Source organism: Impatiens glandulifera, chromosome 6, assembly GCF_907164915.1.
Source record: "Impatiens glandulifera chromosome 6, dImpGla2.1, whole genome shotgun sequence".
Lineage (NCBI taxonomy): Eukaryota > Viridiplantae > Streptophyta > Magnoliopsida > Ericales > Balsaminaceae > Impatiens > Impatiens glandulifera.
Window position 1 is genome coordinate 29,021,368 of NC_061867.1, and position 23,448 is coordinate 29,044,815.

The 23,448-nt window shown below is 34.1% G+C and overlaps 2 protein-coding genes across 2 annotated transcripts; both read right to left on the bottom strand.

The window, feature by feature from the left end:
- Positions 1 to 3,431: 3,431 nt before the first annotated feature.
- On the bottom strand, positions 3,432 to 4,259 carry LOC124941122. Its single transcript, XM_047481387.1, has 2 exons — positions 4,156 to 4,259; positions 3,432 to 4,077 (listed from the first exon to the last, which is right to left on the bottom strand). Exons 1-2 carry the CDS (start codon positions 4,222 to 4,224, stop codon positions 3,643 to 3,645), a joined length of 504 nt encoding a protein of 167 aa, XP_047337343.1. The 5' UTR covers positions 4,225 to 4,259; the 3' UTR covers positions 3,432 to 3,642.
- A 2,486-nt stretch (positions 4,260 to 6,745) lies between these two features.
- On the bottom strand, positions 6,746 to 7,408 carry LOC124943453 (zinc finger MYM-type protein 5-like). Its single transcript, XM_047483955.1, has 2 exons — positions 7,178 to 7,408; positions 6,746 to 7,078 (listed from the first exon to the last, which is right to left on the bottom strand). Exons 1-2 carry the CDS (start codon positions 7,406 to 7,408, stop codon positions 6,746 to 6,748), a joined length of 564 nt encoding a protein of 187 aa, XP_047339911.1.
- Positions 7,409 to 23,448: the final 16,040 nt, after the last annotated feature.

Genomic DNA, 23,448 nt, shown 5'->3' on the forward strand with positions numbered 1-23,448 from the left:
ACGATTTTATTCAGTTTGGGTTTTTTAATAACAAAATCCAAAAGATAATTTTTCCCTCCACTTATTTATCACATCACTTAATTCATTTAAGTGATATACTAAACTTTCTTTTATTTTAAATTATTATTTTTTATTTTATCCTTATAAATTAATATATTTGTAAGTCTTTTTATCAAAAAAATATTCTATAACTCCTCAAAATCACCACAACCATTACTTTCAAATAACCTAAGTTATAGTTTTAACCCAAATCCGAACAAATCGTCAGACTATAAAATTATTCAAATTTATTCTTAAACACAATGGGAGTGACCCGTTTTTTACTATAAATTATATGAAAAAAGTCCAAAATACTTGATAAAAATAAAAGCTCAATAGAATACTTCAAGATCTAACCATATAAAACAAAACTGAAATTTAAATCAGTTAGTTGCAGTTGAGGAAGAAGGCAGTTGAAATAGTTAATAAAGAATTATGTTTTAATTTAAGATATTATATTTTAATTAATAATATAAGATAGATTAATAAAAGTAAATAAATAGTTAAAACAATGATAGTAAGTAGTAGTATTTATAATGATATTGATTTAAAAATAAGCAAAGCCAACGTCATGTGAAGCGTGAAGTTGAGAAATAACAATAACATGTGACATGAGAATGAGTAAATGGCATATATCTAAATATTCTCATCCCCCAATTCTCTTCAATGTCAGTGGGAAACACTATTGCTCTGACAACTCTTCATTAGCCAGCATGGAACAAGGCTGATTAAAGAGAACAATCAATGATTCTGTCTTTTATTTATTTATTTATTAATATTTTAAGCTTATCTAGCCAATTAAAAGATTAAAAATATCACAATAATTTAGTTTTGTTCTTGTTTAAACATTTGATTTATTTTAAAACTTTGGACCTATACTATATATAGAGATTTTATTCATTTACAATGATAGACTAACTCGAAAGGATAATTCAACCGACAAGAATTTGTTTAAAATATATATAAAAAAAGGTTGTATTTCTATTAAAAATAACTTAAATGAATTTAAAAATCATTCTTCTGAGATTATTATTGTGAGTGTCTTTGCTCACTTTATAAAACAAAAACAAAAACATTATATGGGTATAATAAAAAAAAAATTGTAATTAAGTTTGGTAATGTTTATTCCATTATTATTTATATTATTTTGACATTTAATTTGGATTATACTGTTCTTACCTTTTTATTTTTAGTTTATTTTGGATGTTGAATGTTATATTGTATTTTTTTATTGATATTTTTCCACATTCACTTGTTTTGCAAATATTTTGTTTATTTATTAATTTTGTATTTTTGTAAAAACAAAATTGTGACTAATTATGGTTTTTGTTATCTTAATAAATTGGATATTTGTTTTAAAAAATGAACTCTCAAATGAAAAATCAAATAGTGATGTATAACAAATGTGTATTTTATTGTCATCATAAATCTCAACTCCATCAAATAGCAACATTTTATTGTCTCACTTTTTGGATGTGGGTGGGAAGTACTTTCATTTATGTTTAAGCTTCTTTCTCCCTTTCTTATAATAATAAAAATAATATAGGATCACAAACAGTATTCAAGTATAATTAAAACACTATTGTGAGTGGATTTGGTTTGAACCAATTTTTTTTTATAAATTTATTTAATATTTTTTTGTCATGTATCATTGAAACAATAATTTAAATATTATAATGTTTCAAAATATATCTTATACCTACATTAACAAATTTAATAATATTTTATTTTATTTAAATTCATTTCTACTCTAACTATATAAATTGTTTTAGTGGTTATATTAGTTAACCTTTAAGAATTTAGTGGTCAAATAAGATTCATTACTAAATGAAGTAATAATAAATATTAAATTAGCATAAAGCCTGTGTGGTCAAACCACTAGTTTGCATGAGTTGCAGAAATCAATAAAAGTAATAAAAGTTGGAGAGGGACGAAAGAGAAAGAAAAGACACATTGGAGCTTGTTTGATAGTGGATTAATTGGAATTTTTATTGATTTTTTTTTTTGTTGTTGAAAAAGCTTTATTTTAAAAATAATAAGTTCTGGATCATTAATGAGTTGAATTTTTATATTTAAAATTTAAATTAATAAAAATTAATATAAGGATATTTTAATTAATAATTTAAAAAACTAAAATAAAAATCCAAAATAAAACCCAATATCAAACCAATTCCTAAACAAAGGAATAAAGAAACAAACATGCCACAAACATGCTTTCACTCTGGCCTCAAAAGCCGCCTCATTTCACCCTTCATAAAAAATTAAAACGTACAAAAATTAAAATTATAATAAATAATTATCAATGTATAAACACAAATAATATATTTATTTTTATCTTATAATGATGCAGTCGTACAGATTGAATGGCAAGAGACCAACACAAGCATAAAACCGTAATTTCAAAATTTTCTTACTTATTTATTTGTTTTTTAAAAAAAGAGAATTATATTATTTGTAATCAATATTTCTAAGGCACTTTTCACACATCAATTTGTTTCTAAATCAGTCCATCATAACACCTATTAATTAACATGCATGAGCTCTTAGTCTCCTAATATAATACATAGTTTGTATTAAATAATAATTAAATATGAGATTTTCCAACATTAACTTATTTTAAAATAAGTTTCATTATTATTCGGATTGAATGGATGACTAGTGTGACCATATTCTGCTATTAAAGTAATTAACATTTAGCTCGTGTATTTGCACGAGTAATAATATGATCGTGAAAATAATTAAGGATAACATTTTTAATTTTATTTTTAACCGTTTTAAGTTTATGGGTGGGTCAACCCACAATCCGACCCAAATATCCATTACTCAACATCATTATATATTAGTTAGTTAAAAAGTTAAACTTATATTAATATTAAAGCGTCCCGCGTTTATAGTGTTGAATTTAAAATATAAAGTCTTAGTAGCTTAGTTGGTTAAAGAGTTGTACTTGTTTTGTTAGGTTGCAAGTTTGAAACATATCTCTAACATTTTTAATTTTATTTTTAACCGTTTTAAATTTAAAAGCGGGTCAACTCACAATCCGACCCAAGTATCCAAATTAACCACAACTCTCCACCCGGCAATCCGGACACTTTAAAAATTAAGCATTATTATATATATAGATTATTTTTTAGTGGAATTGACATCTTAAACTTTTGATCTATATAGTGAACACTTTTTCATTTTTTAATTAATATAAATATATAATTATATATATATTGAAAATAATTTTTTAGTTGTATTAAATATATTATATTATTTTTGTTAAAATATTTTAGTATAGAAAAAAAGAAAAGTATTGTAATATCATTCATTTCTAGAATTCCCTAAAACAGTAATATCATTTTAAAATAGTCAAATTTTGTAAAATTATCATCATTACAACTGAAATAAATAATAAAATTCCAAATCTTCTTAAGTAAAATAAAATAAAGGAAGGAATATCCATGAAAACAAAGCACATACATAATAATCAAATAAAAATAAAGACAAAGGCGTTTAATGATTTTTTAAAAGGAAATCACACTCAAAACCGCCATTAGCTAACTTAACACACAACTAATTAACTTATAATAATAATTAATGAATTATCGCCGATTCTATTCACGTGACTAGGTATAAAGGCATTGCTGACGTGGAATTCCTCCACAGCTGAGGCTCTGCCGTGAGGCTGATGTACGGGATCTCTTCTTCTTCCTCCTCCTCCTCCGGCGTGCTCGAATTCTCTGTCAAAAAAACCGGCGACGGCGATGTAGATCCGATCCAGATAAGGGCATGATTGTTAACCCCGCCTATAGTATTGTGATCTTGTCCAGCGGCAGGGCGACAACCGCTATAGTCCCAGCCTTTCCTAATGAAGAGGAAAGCGTTACGCCACCATTTTGACTGCTTTTGCTTCTTTAACCTAATCCTCAACTCATCTTTTGAGATGGGTTTTTGAAGCTTGAAATGGAAGCTCGAATCCACTGATCTCGACATGCCATTATTATTATTATTACTACTATTGTCCCGTCTATTTCTTCTCGATGCCTCTAGACCCTTGAAGTGAAATTAGCTATTAATATATATTTAGGGTTTTCGATCAAAAAATAGTATAATCGAGAGCAAAATAAATACCTGAAAGAAGTCGATCTGGGGATCGAAGCCGTAATCGCTGAAGTGGTTTGGCTCCGGCATTGAAGACATTAATGACTCTCTTTCTCTCTCTAGAGTTTCGTGGATTTCCAGTTACTTGTTCTAGTATTGGAAGTGGGCAATATTATAGGGTCAAGGGAGCATAAAAAAAGCGGAAATAGAATAAAATGACCTTAAAAAGGCTGACTATCCTGAGAAGAGCCACTTTCTTTCTCAGATCATTTGGTTATTTGAATAATTAAGTGACTATCTAACCCATTCCATTGGAGTAGTTGAAAGCACTAAAAATTAATGCAGTGCAATTTTAAATGTGTCAAATGAATTACTGCTTAAAAATTTAAGCATGTTAGGCAGTGTCGAACTAATATGTTTGAAGGCCTTCTGCGAGATATCAAATGCAGGCCTAAATACTTAAAAAAAAAATACCAAAATTACAAATATAATATCATAAATAAATAAAAAAGATAAAAAAATCAAAGCAAATTTTATGATAAAACTTATTGAATTACTTCAATAACAAATGCTCTTGTTACATTAACTTCAAAAAGAATGACCAAAAGTCTAAAATCTATTACAAAGACACGACATGCAATACAATTCTACTAGAATTTTACCAATTAGAATCAGCCAATGCAATACTATTTTCTGAAAATTGATCTTCTTGCACTCTTAGATGCGAAATCATCAATTAACCTATCATAATCAAGCTTTTCCAAGAACTCATGTTCAATAGAAATCAAAGCCAAAGCATTTAGTCTTTCTTGTGACATGGTCGAACACAAATAAGATTTTAATATTTTTAGCTTTGAAAAGCTTCTTTCAGCTGATGCTACTGTCACTGGAACTGTTAACATAATTCTATATGCAAGACAACTAGTAGGATAACAATTAGCTCTTTTAAGAAATTTAGGATTGCACTGGTTGAATCAAGCTCATTTGGTAAATGATTTTGTAATAGTCCCAATTTATTTAATAAATCATCACTGTTAATGTCAGAAGTGTGACCATTCTCCAGCTTCTTCTCAAGATTGTTGCAACTTCTTTTTAAGTTAACAGAATCCAAGGACTTTAGCTTCTCTACCGTAAATAAGAACCCAAATGTCTTCTCATATTGCTTATATTGCTCAAACATTTTCTCCAATGAAACGATTGTTTCATCAATTATGTATAAAAAGTAATGAATTATAAATGACTCTTGACTTGATTCTTCGATAGGTGGTTCAGATGGCTGATTTTCAGAGTCAATCTCATCAAAATGTTTTTTTCTTAAGAACTTTTCTTTTCTTTTTCTTCTCTGGAAACACTAAATCAATATACAATTCAACAACAATTTCTTTGGCACAATTCAACGCATTCTCAAACCCTACTTCTCTCTACTCTCTAAACAATGCAATAAGTGCCTTCACACTATCCATTGCTACATCAATCCTCATATTTTCAGACTGCAATTGTTTACTGACAATATTCACTTTAGCCAAGTTATTATACCAGATAACCATCCCTATAATAAACTCAAATTTTCCAAGTTCATAATATGCTAGACACTTGGCTTCACTTTTAATACCAGATGATGTTGTTTTTTCGGCAAGCTGATATAAATCTTCTCTTATTTCAGGAGCTTGAGTAATTATTGTCTTCACACTAACAACTCTACTTTCCCACCGTGTTGTCGATAATGATTTCAAAGTGTAACTTTTTTCTGATACATTTTCTTTCAAAATATCCCACCTTTTAGTAGAGTCTGCAAATAAGGTGTAAATACGTTGAATAAATCCAAAAAACTCTTCTGCTTTTTGACAAGAGTTTGCAACATCAGATAATGTCAAATTGAGAGAATGTGCAGCACAAGGTGTATAAAATGCTCTAGAATTAATGTCTAGTAGTTTTCTTTGTACACCTTTATGTTTCCCCTTCATGTTTGATCCATTATCGTAGCCTTTCCCTCTGACATCATCAATATCAAGACCAATATGGTGTAACACATTCTTTAATTCTTCAAACAACCCTTGACCTGTTGTATCATTCACAACCAAAAATTGGAAAAAATATTCTTGTACCTTTATTGGAACCATGGAGACATCAACACACCTTATTATCAATGTCATTTGATCTTTCTTACTTATGCCAGGAGTACAATCGAGTATTACTGAAAAATACTTGGCTTCTTTTATTCTTTTCAGGATTGTACCTTTGATTTTAGCAGCTATCAAGAGTATCAACTCGTTTTGAATTTTGTGACTGAGATAATGAAACTGAATTTCATGATTTTGTTTTCTTCGTAAATGCTCCTTCAAGGTCGAATCCCATTCAACAACCATTTCAATTAAAGCCATAAAATTTCCATTTCTTTCATCATAAATCTTCTCATTAGTTCCACGAAACGCCAAGATTTATTTAGCTAAATATTTCACGACTGCAAACAATCTTTGTAGTACCTTTCGCCAATGTTCAGTCTCTAATTTGATTTGATCCTACAAAAATTTATCTATTACTTGATTAGTTTCTAGTCGTTCACGTAACTCAACCCAAATTAAGTATAAAGTTATATGGTCTGAACTTCGTTCATGGTGCATCAAACTGTGAGAAAGGTGCCCCAATCTCTTATTCCATCATGTGCTAAATGAGAAAGTTGTCGTTTGGTCTTGAAGACTTTACAGCAGAAGCAGAATACTCTGTCAAGATCCTTACAATACACAAGCCAATCTCGATGATGCTTCTGCCCATTTGATAAGTGCATAATATAGAATTCAGATGTGAAACGCTTGTTATTTGATCCATTTTTCGGAGATTTTCCTGTCAACACATCTCTTAGAGGACCTTTTTTCACCAATAAATCCCTCAATTTAGGAGCAAGATTATTCCAATTTTTAGGATCAAAGATGTTGGGAATATCATCATTCCCTTCCTAACCAGGCTCCATAGTTTCTTCTACATTAACATCAATATCTACTTCAAAATGTTCCTTCATTTGATTCTCTATATTTTATTCTAGGCCAATATCAACATCTTCCTTAGAATGTGTTTGAGTCTCCATTGATTGCTCCACATTTTCTTCTAAACCAACATTAATGTCTATATCTACCCCTATATCCCCTAAACATTGTGTTTCGTTCCCTTTATTGAAAACAAATTTATCCATAGCCCCTGATTGACTTTGAATAAATTTGTCTCGTTCCTTTATTCTATTGCATTTGGAACTACCCAATTCATGTTTTCTTATAGTTTTAGGAGCCATTATAACATTTCAAATTTCATCACATTAATAAACATAGTTGACAAATGACAATGAAAATAAAATAAATTGTGATGGAAGAATAATGAATTGATTTTTAAAATTGCAATGAATAAAGCTAAAATCCAAGAAGTAGAGATTACCAACAATTGAGGAGATGAGACGATGGTCGAATGTTGAAGTTTGGAGAGAGGACGGGGTTGGACTTTGGAGATAACCTTCGGCTGGTCACAATTCACAAATTGGGTGCTTGCCGCTTGGGTGTGTTGTGTTGGAGTGGATGGGTTTAGCTAGCCGACCCTAAGTTTGAGCCTCATTTTTTAAATATATATCATATATGTATTTAATTTTTTATATATATATGTATATAATTTTTTTGGTGGCCCTATATTTTTTGTGGCCCTGTGCAAGTGCACATCTTGCACAGCCAATGGGCTTGCCCTGCTGTTAGGTTGAAACAGAGAGAAATATTATATTGAATAATATATATATATATACAAGTCTTGTTCTCTTTGGGTTTTTATAAAAACTCAAACAAAATCAATTTTCCAATTAATTATTTCTCAGCAATCACATCACTCATTTCATTAACCAAAATATTAAAATATTTTTTATTTTAAATTATTATTTCTTTATTTTATTTATATATATATATCAATACCTTTAAGTCATTTTATCAAAAATAATTATCACCTTCTCAAAATCATCAATAATCATTATTTTTTCATTCCTCTAATTTAAAAAAAAAAACCCCAATCCGAACAAGGGCATAGAGTTACATAACGTGTTAGGAACTAATATAATATAATAATATAACATTGATATTATCACAATTTATCATATTATGATAATTTTTTACTGATATATTATATTTATATTATAACATCCCTTCTCAAAATTATAATTATTAATAAAAATAATTATCACCTTCTCAAAATCATCAACAATCATTACCTTCTCAAAATCATCAACAATAATTATTTTTTCATTCCTCTAATTTAAAAAAAACCCCAATCCGAACAAGGGCATAAAGTTACATAACGTGTTCGGAACTAATATAATATAATAATATAATATTGATATTATCACAATTTATCATATTATGATAATTTTTTACTGATATATTATATTTATATTATAACATCACTTCTTAAACTCAAGATAAAAAGAACTTAAACAACTTGAGGTTGAAGACAATATGTTAAAATATTGATGATGTATTCTTCAAGCTTCAAGAACTCATGAGCTTCATCCAGTTATAGAATGACAGTGTGTTGACTAATAAACTATCGAAGATGTAGATACCCATGGACATTGAATGCTGGAGTGAAACAACAACCGAATGAACTCCGAAATTACTCGTGAGTATCAAGATCCATCCAACGACAAGATGACAATATCTTGCATAAAAGAAAACCAACGAAAAATATGGAATCCCAATGGCATAGAATGCTATGATGAAACAATGCCTGAAATGAAACTCATCCTAACGAAAGGATGATAGTGTATTGGCAAGATAACCATTAAAAAATCACATATGATTTGATTAAGATCAATATAAATATGAGCATTGATTGTTGGAATAAAACAACAAGTAAAAATAAAACTTAAGGAATATGATTACCGAAGAAAATAAGAACATCAACAGAATTATTTGAAAGAAAAAAATATTATTAAAAAATATAATAATAATAATTAATAGAGCTTTATTAGGGTCCTCTATCAATGACTAAAGTAACCATTGATGGAAGTAGTGGAAAACTAGATTTTGTAGCTTAAAAACAAAACTTTGGCTCTTATATCATGTTATAATAGAGAGAAATCTTGTATTGAATGATATATAAAGTTACATACACTAGTAAAAATGGGGGTTTACCGACAGTTTATTATGTCGGTAAAGCCCCTAAATCTATCGGTAATACACTTTTACCGACAAGTGTTGAACCTATCAGCATCTATCAATATAATTCTTGTCGGTAAAGGTATTTAAGTCTTGGCCGACAGATTTAGACATATCTATCGACATAACATTTTAACATATATATCGTATTTCTTATAATTTATTTAATAATAGTTGGATATGTAAAAGCCGAATAGGATATTTAATTTTTATTCAGGGCAAATACTAAAAGATTTATTGAAATCTTTCGATAAAACTTTTTTCGATGAATTTCAACAAATCTTTCAGCAAAGCCTGTACCGAAAGATTTCAACAAATTTTTCAGCAAAGTATAACTAGGAAAATGCCGATAGAGTTCATCAAATCTATTCGTTTTTTACATAACCTTAACATGTTATCAGTTAAACTAAAAGAAATACAATATGTAAGCATGAAAATTTGACTTACTCTATTTGAAAAATAATATTATTATGTTTAATAATATTAAAATAGTATTTGAGATTTTTATATTCAAAATAACTTCAAAGAAGGAATTAAAATTTAATTAAGGATTAATTATTGTCATAATTAAACCTTAATTAAGAAAACTTTCCAAAATTCCAAAAATAATTTGAGGATAAAATATTTGTATATATTTTACCCAAATTAGACTAAGAAAGGGGTTAGAAATCATTAATTAGGATTTATTCATTATTTATGTTTAATTCATGACTTAAACTAATTAAATAAAATACCCCAAAATTCCCAAAAAAAAATAAAAATGATCATAATTGTTATTATGATCCTAAAAATAATTTTTGTGAAAATTTTGGTGAAAGAATGGATTTAAAAGGAATTAAATTCAATTTTTAATAACCTTTTAAATAAAATTTAAAATTGCATAATCCTGTGTGGCTGATTTTATGTTTAAAACTTAACAGCAGAATCCTGGACCATCAGATGAGAGCCCAGATCTCATCCGACAGCTCAGAGCGCGCCAAACACCAGTTGTAGTAGAGCCACGTGCGCGCGCCCACATCGGATCAACTAACAGGATAGACTAACCCCGTTAGTCAACCAGACTGACCGCTGACGGAACCAGATGGAACTCGGCGTTCCGTTACTCGAAATGACGCTGTTTTGTTCGTCTTCTTTGCTGGAACGCAAGGGTCGCCGAAATTGTAACCTCGCCGATGCGTTTTGATAGGATCGGCTTAATCGATGAAGACGAGGGTCTGGCTATGAATAAGGCTTAGGAAAAACGGTTTGAAAGAAATCCTGTTAGGGATTTATTTTGCTTTCTATTCTACGCAAACACTTGTAAACACTTGAAACAGATTCAAGGCGAAATTGTTTACAAGGGTTTGAAGCTCAAGATGAAATATGAAAAGATGACATAAATGAAGAACACAACAGTTTCTTTATGGATGTTCGGAGAAACTCTCATACGTCACCCCTACTTCCAACCACCGGAAGGATTCACTATAATATGATTCGAATCAAATACAATTTACACACACTTAGCTCACTATTGAACAGAAAACTTTATGTTCAATGACAAGATGAAGAGTATCACTCAGCTAAAGATATTTTTGATTCTAGCTCTCTCTTGCTTCACACATAGTATAATCAAAAAGTAGCTTCACAGTATGAATATTCAAAGGCTTGAATTCTTTGTAATTTCAGTAAGCAAGATGATCGAAAGATTGGCAATTCGTGAGACTGATTGTCAAAGAGCTAGTGCTTCGTCCGTTGTCCTTGAGATTTGTTAAATACTGAGCAGGAGTTAACAGTCGAATCTTTTAGAATGATACGTGACACTCTTCCATTGGAAAGCCTCCATAGTACACAACAGGTTCTGAGCACAAGGATCGTGGCCGTATATCACTAGTAGTGCACCAAATATTCCATCAGAGATGTACCTGCAAAACAAGTAATATGAGGAAAATTCTCTTATGTGGCATTCGTTGGTTGGTTGCATATAACTGTTGTACTGATCTTCACTAGAAAAGTGGAGCAGGAGTAGGTACAACTATAGAAAGTGGGTAGGCGGATGCTAGCTTCAAGCATAGTACATAAGCTGAGCATTAGACGTATTTCAGTTAGACGGATTGTGAAAATCAGTCTAATGAAATCAAACATCTCCTTCTAATAACAGAGTCTATTAGACTGTCTGGTCTAATAGAATTAGACTTACGTCTAATTACAATAACCATTAGACTGCACGTCTAACTCCACTAAGTTAGACTGCACGTCTAATTTTGGTTCTACCTCAGACTTGTCTAAAGGAGTTAGACTCACGTTTAACTTTCACTTAATTAGACTACACGTCTAATTATCCAATAACCATTAGACTGCACGTCTAACTCCACTAAGTTAGACTGCACGTCTAATTCTGGTTCTACCTCAGACTTGTCTAAAGGAGTTAGACTCACGTCTAACTTTCACTTAATTAGACTACACGTCTAATTATCCAATAACCATTAGACTGCACGTCTAACTCCACTAAGTTAGAGTGCACGTCTAATTCCGGTTCTACCTCAGACTTGTCTGAAGGAGTTAGACTTACGTCTAACTTTCACTTAATTAAACTACACGTATAATTATCCAATAACTATTAGACTACACGTCTAACTCCACTGAGTTAGACTGCACGTCTAATTTCGGTTCTACCTCAGACTTGTCTGAAGGAGTTAGACTTACGTCTAACTTTCACAATCTATTAGACTGCAAGTCTAATTCCGCACATATATTAGACTGTACGTCTAACTCCGCTGAGTTAGACTGCACGTCTAATTCCGCATATCTACACGTCTAACTCCACTGAGTTAGACTACACGTCTAATTCCGAATATCTATTAGACCATACGTCTAATTCGAGAATTCATTAGACTGCACATCTAACTCCGTTTAGTTAGACTGCACGTCTAATTCTATGCATTCATTAGACTGCACGTCTAACTCCGTTGAGTTAGACTGCACGTCTAATTCTATGTATTCATTAGACTGCACGTCTAACTCCGTTGAGTTAGACTACACGTATAATTCTATGCATTCATTAGACTGCACGTCTAACTCCGTTGAGTTAGACTGCATGTCTAATTCTATGCATCTAATGCCAAAATCGGTCTAATGACCCTCATTAGAGCCAAGTTTTATGAAATATGAATTCAATACACCTGCATCAAAACTCATAAGTAATTTCATCATCAAAATTTCAATGGTTAAATTATTTCAACACTTAGTCAAAATAATTTGACCCAACAATTTCCCCCTTTTTGATGAAGAATTTGGAAACCTGCATACATATACCAAAATATGCATTCAACATATAAATAAAACAAACCCTGTTTGCATGCAAGTAAAACATTCAAAATATCAAAATCAATCACAAATTAGTGTTTTCAGAAGAAACACACAAAACATTGTTCAAGGTAATCAAAATGAGTTTACACTAGAAACATCATCAAAATATTCAAACAAAAATTTCATAAAGAAATTTATATTCTATTCTTCTTCTTCTTCCTATCACTTCACTGGAAAGGATGATTCTTCAACCTAGGAAGTCTCTAAGACTGCGGTTAGAGGAGGGTTGAAGATATCTCTTTTCCTTTTCTTGGATTTGAGCGTTTTCACCCTTTGAACGTAATCGACAACCTTCTAGTTGTTCAGGATTTTAGAGGGAAGGTGAAAACTCTTACCGGGTTCATTCAGAAGGAAACAAAGAAGTGAGCTAAGAGGACCATCAAAAGCGAAAATAGTCTTCCGAGCAACAACCATTCTGACAAGATTTCTGAAGAGGAAGCTTGTCCAATTGACAGGAACACCCCTGGTGATATCCACCATTATCTTAAAGACCTTCGTACAATACTTGTAAGATGATTCTTTGGAGAGAAGGGATTTCGAGATGATGTCGCTTAGAAGAGCAAACTCATCCTTCAGGAGGTTTTCTTTCCATGAAAGTCCACTTGAGGAGAGTTAGAAAAGACCTTCATCATTGTGATCATTAGTTCATCTAGAGTGGATGAAAACTCATCAATACCTATATTTGGAAGCTGGAAAAACGTACTGAATGACTCTTTGGTGATGTAGATCATTTGGCCCATAACGACCCTAGCGACAACTTTATCTTGATAAAAGCCAGCAGTTTCGAAAAATTCATGAACCAACTGTTCATGATAGAGTTCATGAGGGGTGAGGAACTTTCTCAACTCGGATGCTTTCAGAGATTTAAACATTTTGATCATGCCAGGAAATTTCAGAGTGGATACAGATCTAAAATCCACCTGAATCGATTTTGGACGGAAAGACGACATTTCGATTTGATGAACAAGGGTTTAGACGATTCGAATTCTAGAGAGAGAGAGGGGGATTTCGAAGAACTCTAATCTTTAGAATGAATATCCCCATAAATATCAATGCCTAATGTGTAGGAATTTTCTAATGATTACTCATACCGTCAAGAACCCAAGAGTCTGTTCCCAATAAACGTATCATTTATTGTTTGCATGAAACTGAACATTTAATACTAAGTGTACAAGTAAAAGTTGTCAGAAATATTAGTCATTCTTTGTATATTGAGAGACACATGTCTTCAATTCTTTTGAGGAATGATTGATTTAATTTTCGGCGGGAAAATGGACTTGAACAAAAACAAGCAAAGGACAACTGTCCAACTAGCCAGAAGATGAAGAGTCTAATTACACTAGTAGTTAGACGTTTATTCTCCTTTTCATATTTTCAACTTCCTTTTGAAAATCAGTCTATTAGACGTATTCGTCTAATTATGCAATAACATCACGTGAGACACGCGTGTCTAGTTTAGACGTGAGCATCCTCTTGCTCATGACGTAAAAATGTCTAACGTCTATTAGACGTATCCGTCTAACCATGCAGGTTAGAATAACTAAGACAAAAATTTCAGATGAAGATGAAACTGCTAAGGTAGGCGTTCGTCTAAGTAGTTGTGTTTCTCAAACTCTGAATCCTTAGGACAAATTAAGACCTCTGTCTTTCATGTTTGTTCAGTTGCGTTTTGAACAATATGTTCCCCCTTAATTTATGCACGTAATCACATCAATCAAGATCAACAAGACCTACCATGTTTCTAAAGTGAGAAAACTTAGCTTCCGGTAGGGGTTTCGTGAAGATGTCTGTAGTTTGTTGATCTGTAGGAATATGTTCAAGACGAATCTGCTTCTGATTGACGTGTTCTCAGATCAAGTGATGCCTAATTTTAATATGCTTTGTCCGAGAATGCAGAACTGGATTGTAGGTGATTGCGATAGCACTCTTGTTGTCGCAGAAAATTGGAGATTCATCAGCCTCAATCCCATAGTCTCTGAGCTGTTGTTGAATCCACAGAACTTGAGAGCAACAATTTCCAGCTACAAGATACTCTGCTTCATTTGTAGACGTGGCGACCGACGTCTGCTTCTTACTAAGCCATGCGATTAAACGATCTCCAAGGAACTGGCAAGTTCCACTTGTGCTTTTTCTATCGATTTTGCTCCCTGTATAATCTGCATCTGTGAAACTGGTTAAATTGAAACTAGAATCCTTCGGATACCGTAGTCCTACATTTTTAGTTCCCTTTAAGTATTTAAGAATACGTTTAGCAACAGTAAAATGAGAGAGTTTAGGATCAGCCTGAAATCTGCCACAAACACCAACAACAAATTGAATGTCTAGTCTGCTAGTAGTTACATACAGAAAGGATCCGATGAGTCCTCTATATGCTGTTACATCGACACTTTGGCCACCTTCATCTTTATCCAATTTACTTGAAGAACTCATTGAAGTAGCTGCTGCAGAACAGTTCTCCAAGCCAAACTTCTTTAGCAGTTCTTTGGTGTATTTGGCCGGGTTGATAAGAGTTCCGTTTTCTAGTTGACAGACTTGAAGCCCAAGGAAGAATGTCAATTCTCCCATCATGCTCATTTCAAACCTGTCCTGCATTAGCTTAGCAAATTTCTCACATAATTTGGGGTTAGTTGAGCTAGAAATAATGTCATCAACATATATTTGAACAAGTAGAATGTGAGAAACTTTAGTAAATCTAAACAGGGTTTTATCCACAGTTCCAACAACAAAGTCATGATCAAACAAGAATTTGGTTAAAGTGTCGTACCAGGCTCTAGGAGCTTGTTTCAGACCATACAATGCTTTGTCAAGCCTATAAACATGATTTGGCAAAACATGATCTACAAAATTAGGGGGTTGCTCAACATATACTTCTTCACTTAATTTACCATTTAAAAATGCACTTTTCACATCCATTTAAAAGACTTTAAAATTATTAAATGATGCATATGCTAGGAAGATTCTGAATGCCTCTAGTCTTGCAACCGATGCAAAAGACTCATCAAAATCAATACCTTCCTCTTGTCTGTATCTTTGAGCAACTAAACGAGCTTTGTTTCTAATGATTAAACCATCTGCACTAAGCTTGTTTCTAAAGACCCATCTTGTTCTTATAACTGACTTGTCAGTTGGTCTAGGAGTAAGATACCACACTTTATTTCTCGAGAATTGGTTTAACTCCTCCTATATATCATTGATCCAATCTGGATCAATTATAGCTTCACTAATTTTGTTGGGTTCAATCTGAGAAATAAATGTAGAGTTGGCAATTTCATCCATCAGTTGACGTCTTGTCCTTCGAGGAAAAAGAGGATTTCCGATTATCAGTTCTGGTGGATGATTTCTGTTCCATCTAAAGTTGGATCCAAGGGGATTGGTCATCTGAACTGGTGACACCGCGACTTCCAAACTCTCAACTTTTTGTTGAACAGGAGTTTGTACGTCTGGTTGAATTTCAACCGGATCAGCCACTGGATCAGACAGAGCCATCAGCTTATCCAAAGTTTCTTCTTCTTCACTTACAGACTCAAGACTAGTCGCTTTTAGTCTGTCAACAAGATCAATGGGTTCATTAGATTTCCTCTCAACAGGCTCATAAAAAACTACATGGAGGGATTCTTCAACAGTTTGTGTTCTTTTGTTGTAAACTCTGTAAACCTTGCTTACTGATGAGTATCCCAACATGAATCCATCATCTGCTTTAGCATCAAAAGCGGTCAAATAAACCTTTCCATTGTTATGGATTAAACATTTACACCCAAATATCTTAAGATAAGAAACTGTAGGAATTCTCCCATAATACAGTTCATAGGGAGTTTTATCAAAACATTTGTAAATTATTGACCAGTTTTGTGTATAGCATGCAGTACTAATGGCTTCTGCCCAGAACCTCTGAGGTATATCTGATTTAGCAAGCATTGATCTCGCTGCTTTCTTTAGAGTTCTCACTCTTCTCCCAGCAATGCCGTTTTGCTGTGGAGTTTTGGCACTAGACAACTCGTGCGTAATTCTTGTTTCCTCGAGATAAGATGATAGGTATCTGTTAGTGAACTCAGTTCCCTGATCACTTCTACTACATGTGATATTTAAAGATTTCTGATTCTGAATTCCTTTAAATATTCTAATCAAGTTTTCAGTAGTTTTATCTTTTGATGGTAAAAATGCAACCCATGTAAAACAAGAGAAATCATCAATAACAATTAAGGTGAATCTCATTCCTCCAATACTCTTTACAGAAATTGGACCAAACAGATCCATATGTAAAAGTTCTAGGATACGGCTGGATTGTGATTTCCCTTTACTTTTGAACGATGATATGCCCTGTTTGCCTAACTGGCAAGCAGTGCATATCTTGTCCTTTGAAAACTGAAGTTTGGGCAAACCAATAACTAAATTGTTTGAACAAATGTTGTTGATGGTTTTAAAATTCAAATGGTTCAAACGTTTATTCCATAACCATTTCTGGTCATTCTTGGCAATCATGCACATAGGATTAGAAGACTCTTTTTGCCAATTCATTTTATATGAGTTTCCTAGTCTACTTCCAATCAATAAAATGTTTCCATCTTGGTCTTTAACTAGACATGCATGAGTTTGAAAATCTACTGACAAACCATTATGTTACGACTTGTTTCGTAAGGTGTGTTTTGGGTTCAAGAATCACGTTCTTGATCTATTAGACCAGTGAAATTCTACAATCAAAGGGCAGCGGAAGGTTTTCGATAGAGAATTTAGGGGGAAGGGATAGAAGAATCAAGGGCGCGAAGAGAATTACTGTTGGTCTATACCAAACAGTCCATAGTAAATAATAATAGATGAATAGGGCAAAAGTTCATATCTTCATTATTCCATTCATAGGTCCTTGGGGAAGAAAGATCAGCCTTATATAGGTGATGTCTTGCCCCATATTATTCGGTTACAACAACTTTAAAAGAATAACAGAATTCGGTTTGTAAAATAGAAAAAGAAAGCAAAACAAAATAATAAAACAACAAAACAGAAATCTGGCCCATGTGCACACTAGGACCGAGACCGGGTGCCGAGAAAGGTTGCTGGAATTTATTCTAGGACCGAGGCCTTGATTTTAGACCCTAACATTATCTCCCCCTTCAAAATTCGTCGCCCTCGACGAAATAAGACCGTGGTCTGCCGAGTCTGCCGAGCCTCTAATGCGCATGCTCAATATTTCAAAAAAATTCGGTCGGACTTCAGCAAGTCCAGCAAGTGTCGGAGTCTAGGACCGCATTTCTTAGAAGCCTTCGGTCTTCCTGCTCCACGACCAGTCCTTCCTTCGGCCCAGCACGCCAAGTGCAGCAAAATGGTCATCTTTCTTCCGGGCATACTCTAGAATGTCTTCAAATAACCAAGCCCAGTCCTTTATCCAGACCAGCAACACATGCGCAACAACATAGCCATGTCTTCCGACTACCTTCCTGGCTGGTGTTCGGTTGTTGGGTTGCTGGTTGAGCCCTTTGATTATATTTTGGAAATTTTCAGGAGCGTCTTACAAAACAAGTGAAACAGTTTGGCATTCGTTTTTGCTCTTTATTTGTACCATGGCAGCAACATTATGATTTTCCAAGGCCTTTTGTAGTTGGCTGCCTTGTATTATGTTATCCCGCGACCAAGGGGCAGCTTGCTGGACCGAGAAAGTGTGCAAGATAATGACACGTTCGTCCCTTGTCTCAAGCGCCAAAGGTGGGTCATAAAAATCTGATTCTTGGACGGGTTCTTGAACGAGTTCTTGAACTTCTTGTTGATTAGCCGGGGCCATGAACAATCTGGATTTGCACCTATGATTGGGATCCCATTTTGTGCTCGGCCAGACCGTGTTAACAATGCATGGTTTGGGCAGCAGCGGCGGTTTGACATTGTACAAGGGTCTGCGACCGAATTGCAGCAAGAGATCTTTCTTGAATTTATGCCATGTCAATGCTTCCATATGGTTGCGATTCCGCAAATATGATTCATGCCACGTTCTTGCCTCTTTTGAGAAGTGAGTGCGGACAATGTCCAGCTTTGTGGAATCATTCGTCTTGCTCTCCCTAAATATTTGCTCGGCAAATAAGAGTCAGCCCTCCAAATCAGTCCCATCAAATTCAGGAATATCAATATTTGTGAGCCGGGTTGGAGGAAGGTAGCAAGAAGCAATATTATAGGGTCGGGTGTGGGGATCTTGGCCATTATTTAATGCACCTTTTTCAATGGCTGTCAAGCTTTTTCTAGCAGAATACCTTCTGTCCATATTTTGCTGAAAAGTATTGTGAAAGGCAGCTTGTTCGGTCGAGTGTTGTTGTAGGGCAGCATTCATGGAGGCATATTGTTGGGTCAGCCCTTCGAGTAGGGTCTTAAGATCATCCATCTTTGCTGCTATCTGGTTTCTTTCATTTGAGAATCGTCTTACTCTGATACCAAGAATGTTACGACTTGTTTCGTAAGGTGTGTTTTGGGTTCAAGAATCACGTTCTTGATCTATAAGACTGGTGAAATTCTACAATCAAAGGGCAGCGGAAGGTTTTCGATAGAGAATTTAGGGGGAAGGGATAGAAGAATCAAGGGTGCGAAGAGAATTACTGTTGGTATATACCAAACAGTCCATAGTAAATAATAATAGATGAATATGGCAGAAGTTCATATCTTCATTATTCCATTCATGGGTCCTTGGGGAAGAAAGATCAACGTTATATAGGTGATGTCTTGCCCCATATTATTCGGTTACAACAACTTTAAAAGAATAACAGAATTCGGTTTGTAAAATAGAAAAAGAAAGCAAAACAAAATAATAAAACAACAAAACAGAAATCTGGCCCATGTGCACACTAGGACCGAGACTAGGTGCCGAGAAAGGTTGCTGGAATTTATTCTAGGACCGAGGCCTTGATTTTAGACCTTAACACATTATCACATAATTGACTAATGCTGATTAGATTATAGCACAGATTGTCAACAAGCAGCACGTCATTAATAGTTAGATTACCATGAATAATATTACCCTTACCCATGGTCTTACCCTTCTTGTTGTCACCAAACGTGATCTTAGGTCTAGGGCAATCTAATATATCAGTGAGAAGCCGTCTGTTTCCTATCATATGCCTGGAACATCCGCTATCAAGATACCATATAGATTCCTCTAGTCCTTCATTTATTTGTACCTACACAAATAGATATTTACAATCTTTTGATACCCACTTTCAATTGGGTCCTCGGTCAATCAGTCCCTTAGGAATCCATATTTGAGTTATTTTGATGGATTTCCCATTTTGTGCCGTGATTAATGCGTATGTTTTTGACTTAGCAGACGACTTTCTGCTAGCCACTAATCCTTTAGCTTTTGAAGAAGACTTTCTTTTAAAACTCCTTGACTTAGAGTCAGGTTTTAGATTGTCAGACTTGTTAGCAGCTTCTAGCTTATTCTTAAGCCAGCTAACAGTCGGCGGGACATAAACTATTTCATTTTTGAAAGCAACTTCTTCATGAATATGATCAGATTCAATGTCAGTCATACTTCCTTTGACAAAGTTTATAGGCTTAAACTTGTCAGTTGGAGGATTTGACTTTTTGTAGGACATATTAGGGTCATTGCTTTCAAATCCCAATCCGGATCTAGATCCAGCAGGTTTCAACATGCTGATCTGATGTTTGACAGCATCTCCTGATCTTGTCCATGCACTGACTACATAGTATAATCTCTTGTTTTCAGATGAGAGAATTTAAATTTGTTCTCTGAGCATCTCATTCTCAGATGAGATCTCTATTAAGTTTTCATAAAAAACGTTTGATTCAGATTCTTTGTTGGAGGAAAGAACAGTTGATTCATATTTGACTTTCATTTCATAAAAAGAGTCAGTTAATTTCTTGTACTCAATGACCATTTCATTGAGTGCATTTGTTAACTCCTCGTTTGTAAATTCCGGTGCAGATATATCATTTACCTTAGATTGGTCATCTTCCATTAGACATGTGACAACTTCATTCTCTTTTTTAGCAGGAGACTCCTCTAAATCACTGTCGGCCCATCTTGATTTGTTTTCATTGCACATTAACGCTTTCTAGTCCTTCTTTGCTTGAATGCTTGTACAGTAGATCTGATTAAGCTTATCCCATATCTCTTTAGTAGAGGAACAAAACTTGATTTCATAAAACACGTTCATGTTGATTGACTGGTACAGATGATTCATTGCAACATTATCCAGGTTATTGGTCATCTTGTCTTCAGTAGTCCACTCACTTCTTGGCTTCGAAATCTTTATGGGGCCATCAGTAATGACGCTCCACATATCACAGTCAAGAGCAGCCAAATAAGCTTGCATTCTCATCATCCAATATTTGCAGTTGTCCATTGACAGAATAGGGATCTCATTGATGAAAGACATGCTTTAGGTTCTTGATGCTTGAGAATAGAAACCTCGCTCTGATACCAATTGATAGGATCGGCTTAATCGATAGAGACGGGGGTCTGGCTATGGATAAAGGCTTAAGAAAAACGGTTTGAAAGAAATCCTGTTAGGGATTTAATTCGCTTTCTATTCTACGCAAACACTTGTAAACACTTGAAACAGATTCAAGGCGGAATTGTTTGCATGGGTTTGAATCTCAAGATGAAATATGAAAAGATGACAGAAAAGAAGAACACAACAGTTTGTTTATGGATGTTCGGAGAAACTCTCCTACGTCACCCATTCTTCCAACCACCAGAAGGATTCACTATAAGATGATTAGAATCAAATACAGTTTACACACACTTAGCTCATTATTGAACATAACACTTTCTGTTCAATTACAAGATGAATAATATCACTCAGCTAAAGGTGCTTTGATTCTAGCTCTCTCTCTCTCGATTCACACACAGTACAATCAGAAAGAAGCTTCACAGTTTGAATTTAGTAAGCAAGATGATTGAGTAGTTTCTCTCTCTGCAAAATCAGATTGCTTGTTCGTTGTGTAGGACTCTGGTTCAAGTTACCGGTAAGGTCTTTTGTCCGTTGTCCTTAGGATTGATTAAATACTAAGCAGGAGCTAACGGTCGAAACTTCAAGAATGATACGTGGCGCTCTTCCATTGGAAAGCCTCCATTGTACACAGCAGGTTCTGAGCACACTTAGCTCACTATTGAACAAAACACTTTCTGTTCAATTACAAGATGAAGAGTATCACTCAACTAAAGTTGTTTTTGACTCTAGCTCTCTCTTGATTCACACACAGTACAATCAGAAAGCAACTTCATAGTATGAATATTCAAATGCTTGAATTCTTTGTAATTTCAGTAAGCAAGATGATTGAAAGATTGGCAATTCGTGAGACTGATTGTCAAAGAGCTAGTGCTTCGTCCGTTGTCCTTGAGATTCGTTAAATACTGAGCAGGAGCTAACGGTCGAATCTTTTAGAATGATACGTGGCACTCTTCCATTGGAAAGCCTCCATACTACACAGTAGGTTCTAAGCACAAGGATCGTGCCCGTACATCACTGGTAGTGCGCTGAATATTCCACCAGAGATATACCTGCAAAACAAGTAATATGAGGAAAATTCTCTTACGTGGCATTCATTGGTTGGTTGCATATAGCTGTTGTACTGATCTTCACTAGAAAGTGGAGCAGGAGAGTAGGGTACATCTATAACACGTGGGTTGGAGGATGCTAGCTTCAAGCATACTGCTTAAGCTGAGCATTAGACGTATTTCAGTTAGACAGATTGTGAAAATAAGACTAATGAAATCAAACATCCCCTTCTAATAACAGAGTCTATTAGACCGCCTGGTCTAATCGAATTAGACTTACGTCTAATTACAATAACCATTAGACTGCACGTCTAACTCCACTAAGTTAGACTGCACGTCTAATTTCGGTTCTACCTCAGACTTGTCTGAAGGAGTTAGACTCACGTCTAACTTTCACTTAATTAGACTACACGTCTAATTTTCCAATAACCATTAGACTGCACGTCTAATTCCACTAAGTTAGACTGTACGTCTAATTCCGGTTCTACCTCAGACTTGTCTGAAGGAGTTAGACTCATGTCTAACTTTCACTTAATTAGACTACACGTCTAATTATCCAATAACCATTAGACTGCACGTCTAACTCCACTGAGTTAGACTGCACGTCTAATTCCGGTTCTACCTCAGACTTGTCTGAAGAAGTTAGACTTACGTCTAACTTTCACTTAATTAGACTACACGTCTAATTATCCAATAACCATTAGACTGCCCGTCTAACTCCAATGAGTTAGACTGCATGTCTAATTCCGGTTCTACCTCAGACTTGTCTGAAGGAGTTAGACTTACGTCTAACTTTCACAATCTATTAGACTGCAAGTCTAACTCCGTTGAGTTAGACTGCACGTCTAATTCCGCACATATATTAGACTACACGTCTAACTCCGCTGAGTTAGACTGCACGTCTAATTCCGCATATATTAGACTATCCGTCTAATTGCAAATATATTAGACTGCACGTCTAATTCCGAATATCTATTAGACCATACGTCTAATTCGAGAATTCATTAGACTGCACATCTAACTCCGTTGAGTTAGACTGCACGTCTAATTCTATGCATTCATTAGACTGCACGTCTAAATCCGTTGAGTTAGACTGCACGTCTAATTCTATGCATTCATTAGACTGCACGTCTAACTCCGTTGAGTTAGACTGCACGACTAATTCTATTCATTCATTAGACTGCACGTCTAACTCCATTGAGTTAGACTGCATGTCTAATTCTATGCATCTAATGCCAAAATCGGTCTAATGACCCTCATTAGAGCCAAGTCTTATGAAATATGAATTCAATACACCTGCATCGA